The sequence below is a fragment of the Numenius arquata genome, chromosome 1 (assembly GCF_964106895.1).
Source record: "Numenius arquata chromosome 1, bNumArq3.hap1.1, whole genome shotgun sequence".
Classification (NCBI taxonomy): Eukaryota; Metazoa; Chordata; class Aves; order Charadriiformes; family Scolopacidae; genus Numenius; species Numenius arquata.
In genome coordinates, this window is record NC_133576.1 from 65,927,686 (window position 1) to 65,938,098 (window position 10,413).

General features: G+C 43.0%; 1 protein-coding gene across 1 annotated transcript; it reads right to left on the reverse strand.

Moving 5' to 3' along the window:
• Positions 1 to 255: 255 nt before the first annotated feature.
• ASMT (acetylserotonin O-methyltransferase) lies at positions 256 to 9,122 on the reverse strand. The gene is made up of 8 exons (XM_074150891.1): positions 9,051 to 9,122; positions 7,073 to 7,247; positions 5,740 to 5,869; positions 4,082 to 4,150; positions 3,427 to 3,545; positions 2,510 to 2,650; positions 1,129 to 1,251; positions 256 to 467 (listed from the first exon to the last, which is right to left on the reverse strand). Exons 1-8 carry the CDS (start codon positions 9,120 to 9,122, stop codon positions 256 to 258), a joined length of 1,041 nt encoding a protein of 346 aa, XP_074006992.1.
• Positions 9,123 to 10,413: the final 1,291 nt, after the last annotated feature.

The window sequence follows — 10,413 nt, forward strand, 5'->3', positions numbered from 1 at the left end:
TGTGGAACAGGTATTGATTTCTTTCTCTCCTTTCCAGATCCAAAGGGAAGGCCTAGTGAGGCTTCCAGACTTACAATCCATTCACACTCAAGATCTGCCATGAGTGATTCTCCTGAAAATATATTAGCTTACCGAAAAGAGGGCTGCCTTAACTAAAAGCTAAGTTGATGATTCCCCTCTAATAGGGGAATATCACAATTCTCCACTTACTCTATTACCTAACACTTACTTATTACGTACATAAAAGAGGTACTATTATTTCCTCCCTAAAACAGCATCATAGAGTTTTCCAGTCCTCTTGACTTGAATCTCTCCAAAGCCAGCTGCCTCGAGGAGCTTGCTGTACTCTGCTGCTGTTCGCTCTTTTCCTTCTGTCTGGACCAACATATTCATCGAATACAGTTGCGTTTCTAAAGGCCCACTTCTATCTTCATTCAGAAGTGATTCAACCAGCAGCACTCCACCGCCTGGTTGAATAAAGAGAAATAAAACACATGCTGAGCTCTGGGAAGACGAGATACTTTTCAGTTGAGTTACTAGGACAGATCCTAATCTTTAGTTTCTGGAAGAAGCAGCCCCTAGGTTAAGTCATATTTCAGCATCACAAAAGACAACAAAAAAGCAAAAGCATTGGGCATGCCTCTGCTTGGCTAGGTGGGTGCTGAAGTACCAGGGCTGAAGGGGATGCTATGACTGGGATGGAAATTTCCCATTTCCCCCAGCTGAAATCCACAGGAGCTTACTGATTTTGCTGAGAACCTGGCTCTGTAGGCAGTGTTTTCAAAGCTGTGAGGGTTCAGTACGGTGCTTAATCAGATTTTTACTATGACGTATACACCTGTCTATCTAAATAATACCCAAAATCCCCAATCCATACACCTAAATGCCTTGAAACAGGAGTCCATGTAGAGAAGGAGACTAAAACTGGAAGCCAGATACAGAGAACTTAAACCAGGCCCTGTTTGGCTCAGCTGCACACAGCTGGTTTAAGAAAGCAAAAGACTAAGCCAAGAAACCCATGCACTGCTCCCACACCATGCTCTGCTACCCAAATTGAACATTGAGACTGGTGTCCTTCATGTCACTGACAGGCAAGAGTCTCTGTGCTCTTCAAGAACTCACACCCACCAGGTTTGCAAGCCTTGTAGACTTTTGCTAGCAGTTGCCTGCATTTGTCATCATCCCAATCATGCAGTATCTTGGATAAAATATACAGTTCAGCTTCTGGAATTGAATTGTTAAAAAAGTCTCCTGCAAAGCAAGAATACATGTATTACACAAACCCTCAAAACACACTCAGCAGCCTGAGTTCAGCAAATATTTTCAGTTCTAAAGACTCTGGGCTTGCTGTGTCCGTTATCCACATCAGAGAGCAACAGAGTTGAGTAAAAGTCCTCTTCGATACTCCAGAGGGGATTTTATTCTTGTTCAGCATCAAGAAGGTCTGAAATGTTTAAAAGCAGCAGCTGATCTGAAAAAGTCTTTGATGCACAGGAAAGCATTTGAGTCTAACTTTTGTCCAGTTACAGGAATTCAGATTCATGAAATGTTAAGAAGAGACAGTTTCTCATGGTTTCTCTCATGCAAAAAAGGAAAGAATTTCCCCTTATCTAAGCAAATTTTCAAAGACCTTCAGTAACTACAGAGTTAAGTCATAAATCCATAAGGAAAAAAATACACATCTCTCACCTCCTAGCACTAGCTTCATCACCATGCCTTTTGCACAGCATCCAGTGTACTGTATTCAAATTTTTCTCTCTACATCTTACTTTGTCATTTCCACTACCATTTCTTTGCATCACTGGCACATACACCATTTCCCGTGTTTCTCCACCTTTTTTTATATACTTCTTTCCTTCCTCATGGCTTCTTTTCTCTCTCCGAGCGTCAAGCAATATTGTCATTCCAACACTTTCTAAATGTCAAAAATTAGATCTCCCTACACTCGTTTTCATCATAGGTGGTGCAAAGACCATGCAAGATCTACCGATTGGCCAAGAGGAATATGGGCTAGCTCACCCACGTTCAAAGCCTAAAATATCTTAGGACTTGAAAGTGAAGCAGTCGTGACCAGAGAAGGAAAACCCCTTGCTCAGAGCAGGCCTGGCATCCCGCACATCTGCCAGGAGGTCTGCACAGCAGAAAAGGGAATGTAAGGAAGATTTTTAACGTGTCATGTCAATTTTTCAAAACTGCAGGGCCTTTTTTTTTTTTTTTTTAAGTACTCTTGTTCTGAAGAAATCAAATAGTTCTATTCAGGAGTAAAGAGCTTCCGGGTTGCTGAATAACCAAGTTGTGTCTCTGATAGAAGATAGCTGCAGATGCACAACTGGGACAGCCCCGTGGTAGCAATGAACTGCAGACCCAGGCTGGGGAGGCTGCAGTCTGGGACACTCCGCCCACATAAGGGGCCACTGGAGACCTGAGCCTCCAGTGTGGTACCTCTGAGCAGATACAAGGGGCCCAGGAGCAACAGCTGCCACGACATTACACCGCTGTCCACACCTACCTTCATGGAAAGCAATCCGATGTTCCTCAGGGGGAACAAATCGCTCTTTGGCCACTTGCACAACTTTCGGCAGGTCATAAATTGTGACCGTGGAATTTGGGTACAACGAAACACACTCCCGGGCCAAAGCTCCTCCACCTCCTTTAAGGAGAGCAAAGAAAGGTCAGCACTGACACAAAAAAGACCTGTTCAGCAACAGCCCCACGAAGTGATGCAGGCAACGGTGCATTCAGTCTCATGGCAGTTGGCAAGGTACATTTGTTCCCCACTTGTTGCTGAAAGGGAGAAGAAGGGACTGAAGGGGCCATCATCTCCATTTTCTCTACAGGAAGCTCCAGGACTCCCAGTACTCAGGTCTATGGGGTCAGCCCCAGACATAACAGCTCTTACACACACACTCAGCCAGACCCAGGTGTGGAAGGTGGAAGGTGGGAAATGAAAAATAGGGCCACTAAACCAGGTGCTGGGGAAGCAGTGATGGAGCCTGTGAGGGCACCTGACCTGTCCCATGAATCCTGGCAGTGCTCAGCAGGGCTGGGACAGTGGGGCACTGCTGGGTAGGAGGCTGCAGAAAATATCTCAATGAAACTAACTGAAGAGGAGGAGGGAAAGAGTCTGGCACTAGAAAAATGTACCAAGCAAGGCAAGAAAAAATGCCAAACCTGCCACATACATGAGGGGATGGGCCACTACTCAAACAAATGAGACACTGTAGAAAAAAGCATTCAGCTTCCTAATGCTCTCATCACTCTCACATTTCTTTTACCCAAACAAATCAGTAAAATGCTCCCTTTATTGTCAAGATAAGTCCTGCTTACCATTGTTTTGCCCATCATACATAATCAGAGTTATTTTTCTTTTCAGAGCTTGTAAAAGAAGATAGTTCAGAGACTTGTTAAAGATCTACTGATGCTCACCTCCCAGGTCATAGATCTGCCTGAAAGGGGAAAGGTCAAATGCAGCAAGAACATCTCTCCCACATATACTCCATACTGAGTTCTGGCCAGCCATGAATTTCAGCATTTCTTCTTCTGATCTAGTAATGCAAACAGACCCAACAAATAGAAAAGGTAACTTACAATATCCTTGGTGATTTCTGTCATATAACTGTTATCACAAGTTTTAGCTTAAACAGTAATCTTTATTTTTATTGACACAGAATACATCCTCTTTGCATATAAACCTACCTTGAGTCTTACTGTAGCAGAAGGTTACAGCTATGCATTCATGCATTTAAATAGGGAATTAAGACTAGTGAAGTCCAACAGTGTACTATGCTGCTAATTCTCAGGCTTCCAAGGGATATTTTTTTCCTTCAACTACCATTACCTCTGTGCCAGAGACCTGTGATATGTTTTTCAGAATAGGAAATTATATACTTCTTTCTTCTATTCAAAATATCAGACAGTGTCCCAGTGATTAATATTGTTGCAAAAGGAAAACTCTCCATGACAGTTCTGAAGAATGGGATTCTCACACCATTATATTTAATTGTCCTCAGCCATAATTAAAAAACATTAATTTTATCTACAATAAGAAGAATAAAATTTGTATAAATATACTCATGATTACCTGTACATTGCTCCAAAAGGGTCTTCAGATGAAACGCCAAAAGCTCTTTCATATTGATTTCTTCCTTCTCTAAGGTAGCAACCAAACAGAGCATGTAAGTGTGGATTTTTTATTTTTTTTTTACCCCAAACACACCTCAGGGCTGCATTTTTAGCTGGTTCATCACTGTAGAAGGTGGTAAACTTTGTACAGAATATATAGAATAGAATAGTTTGGGTTGGAAGGGAACTTTAAAGGTCATCTGGTTCAACTCCCCTGCAACCAGCAGGGCCATCTTCAACTAGATCAGGTTGCTCAGAGCCCCATCCAACCTCACCTTGAATGTTTCCAGGAATGGGGCATCTACCACCTCTCTGGGCAACCTGTTCATTGTTTCACCACCCTCATTGTAAAAAACGTCTTCCTTATATCTAGTCTAAATTTACCCTCTTTTAGTTTAAAACCGTTACCCCTTGTCCTATTGCAATAGACCCTGCTAAAAAGTTTGTCTCCATCTTTCTTATAAGCCCATTTTAAGTACTTGAAAGGTTGCGATAAGGTCCTCCTGGAGCCTTCTCTTCTCCAGGCAGAACAGCCCCAACTCTCTCAGCATTTCTTCATAGGAGAGGTGCTCTAGCCCTCTGATTATCTTCATGGCCCTCCTCTAGTTCCAACAGGTTCATGTCCTTCCTGTGCTGAGGACTTCAGAGCTGGAGGCAGTACTCCAGGTGGGGTCTCACCAGAGCAGAGGGGCAGAATCACCTCCCTCAACCTGCTGGCCACGCTGCTTTTGATGCAGCCCAGGATATGGTTGGCCTTCTGGACTATGAGTGCACATTGTCAGCTCATGTAGAGCTTCTCATCCACCAGTACACCTAAGTCCTTCTTGGCGGGGCTGTGCTCAATTCCTTCATCCCCCAGCCTGTATTGATACTAGGGGTTGCCCCGATATCAGTGATGAAACATGTGTTGCCAGCCTGTTTGTAATGGTTGTAAAGGCATCCTCATTTGCAACCCCAAAATACGCTGAAATATTTCTCAACATCTCACAAGAATGACTGCCTCTTTTCAAGGTCAGGTTGGATGGGGTTTTGAGCAACATGATCTAGTGGAAGGTGTCCCTGCCCATGGCAGGGGGTTGGAAGTAGATGATCTTTAAGGTCTGTTCCAACCCAAACTATTCTGTGATTCTATGATTTATGGGAACACTTCTCAGGTAAAGGTACGAGACTGGTGCAGCCATCACCATCACAAACACAACATTTGATCATAAGTTGCAAGGAGTGGTACAAGTGAGACTCCAGACCCACATTAAACTACCTATACACCTTTGCAAAAGAAGTATCCCTAGTCATCATTACTCATCATTTACTTCGTTGATGTCTCCTCAAGTAAGAGCCACTGTAATGATCAAGTGCTTTCCTGAAAGTCAAACACAGAGAAATCTGATTCCTAGATCATCCCTACTATCAGAAGGAAAAAGAAAACAAGAACACAGAAATAGAGAGCAAGAAAAAACAAGAACACATATTGGCCATGTTAACTGTTGAAATGATCTGTTGGTTTTCCTTTCTGAGAACCAGCCAGCATCTTCATTCTGCCTATTTCCAGAGACAAACCACTAAAAGCAGCCACACAGATGCCACAAAGCAGTTTGCAACAGACAGTGCACTCCTTACCTCACAGCATCAGCCAGGTAGTGCCAGCACAAGTAGACTGTATTGGAGTAATACATCATAATATGATACTGAGACTTGGGACTTGATTTCGTAAGGTAGATGTTGGAAATTTCTGTATTTCTGTAGAGGGCTAAAGGGTGAAATAAATATATTTACTAGCATCTATGATATAACACCTTTCCAAGCCTATGGTGCAGTATGGTATTTATCACCAGAAGTTGTCTATATGACCAGAAACACAATAACATTGCTTTTACAATCAATCCTTCCACCGCAATGAGCAGTGGATGAAGACTGCTGAAACGGATGTTACCCCATCCAATGTAAGTAAACACCACCTACCTACACTTACTCCAGCACCAAACATTTCTTTCAAGAACTGCAAGAGGCAAGAATACCTTAGAATGTCATCATTTACCTATAGTGTTCCGCTATCAGAGAAAGCTTTTGGTATGCTCTATTTAAAGAAGCAGCCCTTGCAGACAAGTCTTTTTTCCACTCAACAAGGTCAGTAAGTGGGAGACAAGTCCCCAAAACAGCATGCCAACCACATCTACCCTGTCTCACTTAACTAAGGCATGAGCTTCTGCAGACAGATGAACGCCTAAAGGGCTCACACAAATCTCCCCGCTTCCTCCAGTGCATGTGCAGTGGCATCACTCACCCATGGGACCGGCATACAAGAGGAATATAAAAGATAAATCTGGTTCTCCCTAAACTCATTGGGCTATTGTAAGCCCTAAAACAGGGCAAGGTAACACAAGCCAGAACAGGGGACACAATTTGCAAGACTCCGGCTAGTCCTGACGAGCTGTCTGACAGCTACAGATCCCTTCTGACCACATAGACTCAACGCTTCTGATGCAAGGGCAAACTTGCATCACATCTCAGTTCAGACCAGTGACTTAAAATACTTCACACTGTGGTAAAACCCCAAAGAAAAACAAAATGTGTTTTTAAATCATGCTGTTGCCCAACCACCCTGTCATTTTGTTTTAAGGTTTAAAATCATACCTGCACCTCAGTTTTCTTGAGACTAGCTCTCTAGAGACCCCAAATATCTTCTCTGAGGTCACCTGTGGCTCTTGCACAAAGAAGTTTAGGCATATAGAGCCCTTCACTTAGGTTTTAATTTACACCTTTCATCATGATGATATTTGCTGCTTCTCTTTCAGTTGAAGAGGGGATGGTGTTCCCAAGTGATTGTTCTCCTTCCGGCTATGGTAACTGGCCTAACACTAGATATCACCGTACCCCACACACCTTGCCTCACTTTCAAAACCATCAGAGGTTTAAGTCTTTTAGTTTATTCCCCTTCTTCTGCTTTTATTACCTCCTTCTTGTGTCAGCTCTACTGCCAAGAGCTTCAATCCCACACAGGCATCCAGCAGTCTTTCCATCCCTGTGGTGCTTGTACCCAAGCGTGCAGCAATGTAATCTGAAGACAGAGGCTCTCCTGACTCCAGCAAAAGATCAAATACCCCCAACTCACAGGCAGTGAACATAACCTGGGGGTAAGGAAAGATGGGAGTGAGGGATCAGCTCAAAGCCTACTGTGTTTCTAAAGCTGCTTCGTTGGAAAAAATATACACACAATATTTTTTTCATGTAAAATCATATTTCATATAAACAAGTCCAATGATTAAACTGAAGTTTCCCTGAACACTGATAATACCATACAGCTCTTGTAGTGCACCTTTTTTCATATCTATTCCTTTTCTGGAAAAGCCAGATCATGTTTTTGGCTCACAAAAGTTCACATTTAGAGACCAGGTTTTGGGTTGGAACGTTCCCAACTCATCCTTAGTTTCAGAGCACTTTCTCACGGTGTCTCTTGCTTTTTGCTTGGAGAGCACAGAGGCAAGGCTGTGTAGTGGTGGATTTTTCTGTTGTTACTTTTGTTCTTTAAGGATCTAACATATGTTCCAGTGAACCCTGGAGGCTATCCTGTGGCTTGCAGCAGGGGGGAGTATCCCACTCTACAGACCCTATTTTCAGGGACTGACTTGCGTGACTACAGTGGTCTCCCTGAGGCAGGGAGCTTGTCTCAGCCAAAAGGACCACCTCATTCAGGCCAGCAGAATTGCCCTGCTTTTCATAGAGAAGGTGTGTAACATCTCCAGGAATAACGCTCAACCTTCAGACAGACACATGTAAACATACATATGAAAAACATCTTTCTTTAGCTGTACACAGTCAGGTTTACAAGTATTAGCTTATTTCTCTGGTCACATAAACACTCCTAAAACAGTATCAAAGACATCAACTCAATTAACTGCCTCAAACTACAATGATTTGATAAATTCATGGGAAGTTCCTTGTACCCTCAGTAGGAATATGGTTTATCTGAAGTTGAGATCGTTTCTCAAAAACAAAGTACGAGTGTTAATTTGGAAAGCATTGGGCACTTTTCTTTCCCATCAAGCAAGAGGATTTTTCATCATCCTTTTTTCCTCTCTTTACTGTCTGCTCTGCCTTTCAGGAGCATTAGGATGCAGCAGTATTTGCACAACCCAAAGAGCATTCCTTCCATTACCATGTTGGCCAGAAGTGCAGAAAGGGATAATAGAAAAGGTAATGAAATAGTAAATGAGTAAAAAAAAAAAAAAATCTCCACTGCACTGGATACTATAATTTTATGCCCATGTGCTTACATATACAGAAAAGCAAATGACATCAGTAAACAATAAGGAAAGTGGAACTACTAGTTCTACCTTTGTGCCTTAATCTTCTATCTGGAAAAAGTCATTCTACCAGACTCTCTCTTTCACCTGAAAAAAGGCAATACATAAAAATTCTCAAGCTCAGCCTTCTGCATGATACATACACACAGGAGAGGGAAGGAAATTCTTTGAGAAGATACTTGAAAAATCTTGTTCTTTGCATGGTTTAACAGGAAGTGAAAAAGCAATTCAAGTCAGCTCTCTGTTTCACAAACTCCAAAAATGAGAAGTGGAAAGAAATCCCATCACTGAAGGAACCTCCCATATTTGAGGCAGTCAGACAGCAAGCCTCAAGCAAAACAGCTCCTGTGCTTTTATAAAGTCTTATGCAGAGACAAGGTCTCCTCATCCAAGCCCCAAAAGGTCAGAGAGGTCTCAATAAATGCTAAGTCCATCCTGAGAGGTCAGCTCACTTTCAGAACTTTTCTCTTGTCAAATTTCCTTTCTGTCTAGCTAAGAAGATGGAATGCTTTTGTATGAGATGGTTTTCATACCAAAGACTTACATTCAGGACCTAAAGTGAGATCCTTAAATATTTCTGTCTGCATACTCTTAGACATCTATCCAAGACTGAGTTGTATTTCTTACCTTTGAGACTAAAAATCCACTGTTGTATTGCAAGATGATTTGAGGATAGTCAAGGTCTTCCGTGGAACCCATCTTCTTTCTGGACTGAGGCACAGATTCTCTGCCCTCTTAATTTAAATAAGCTTCTTTCCACCAGGCACAGACCACACCAGCTGATCCACTTAATCTTATTGCTTCCGAGAAGCACTCTGGTTACAAAACATGTTAGCTAACTTATTTGGCTTCAGTGGGTCTTTCTACCATGTTCAGCTCTTTCTTGGCTCTTCCATCACAAAGTACAAGGCTAAAGACGCAGTGCGGATTAAACCTTGTATTGTCAGTTCAGCAGTTGGTTAACGTGCTGGTACTTCAGAAGCACTTGAAAGTTTGCAACAAGCAAAACAGAAATCAGTGCAGACCAGCATCAAGAACCTGAACTCAGTGTGATGCACCAGGAGTTCATAAACCAAAGCAGAGTCTTACTCGGGGCTTGTTTAAAAGCAGCTCTACTCCATCAGGCCGGCATTTTGATGTTGGAAGACTTCCCAAGGATAGAAATCCTTATGTATGTTAGCCAGCCCAATGATGTGACCCCAGAGGAAAAATGACAATTTGGCAACACAATTCTTCAAGTGAAACGTGGACATTTCCATGGGTTTAAGAGTGAAGGAATACCAGCTCAGCTCAAAGCAGTCACAGGATACCAGGCTTGGCCAGGACTATCTCCCACAACCCTAATTCTACTCACCTCTCACTCAAGCATATGCATAGCACTTAACTTCACCATGATGAAACAGAGACTTGTTCAGACTTGGGCTCTGGGTCATGTACACAGGGCCTCAGACCTTACCCACACGAGGAAAATGACTGGCATAACTATTACATAGCAGGCAAGAGCTGCCAAGGAAATAACCTGAAAGTAGAGTCCACACAAGGAGCTGAAGGAGTGGAAAGCAGCCCACCACTGCCTGTGCCTGAAATAATTTCCACCCAGTTGTGGAAAACCTGTGTGTGCTTCCCTGGCCGGGTTTGCAAGCTGTGCCCATGGAATGGATAAAAGGAACACAGGGGTGTAGCCAGAGGGTAGTTGAAACTTGCTGCGATGGGCACAGGTCCAGATGACCTTGGGGCTGGCAGTAGGGTATACCCCATCCCTCAATGCAAAAGCAGCCAGTCTGAAGAGAAGCTGTAAGAGTCTTTTGCTGTGCTGCTTTGTCACAGTGACTAGTTTGCTCTGACAATGATCACTCAGGCGAAGTCTACAAGGGATTAAATCTACTCCTGTTCCTCTTCTGTATTTTGCAGGTCCCCCCACATACTGGCTTAGAAAGCAATGCCTGTTTGATAGTAGCACCACAGCAGGGGTGTCATACTTGTGCTTTGC

What these genes read in the sequence shown, in the direction of transcription:
- ASMT (XM_074150891.1), bottom strand. Translation starts at nt 9,122, where the DNA reads ATGGGTTCCACGGAAGACCTTGACTATCCTCAAATCATCTTGCAATAC. An exon ending in GCAGATCTATGACCTGGGAG is followed by an intron (nt 2,651 to 3,426) that starts GTGAGCATCAGT and finishes CTCTCCTTAAAG; the next exon opens with GAGGTGGAGGAGCTTTGGCC. An exon ending in TCGGATTGCTTTCCATGAAG is followed by an intron (nt 1,252 to 2,509) that starts GTAGGTGTGGAC and finishes CTTGCTTTGCAG; the next exon opens with GAGACTTTTTTAACAATTCA.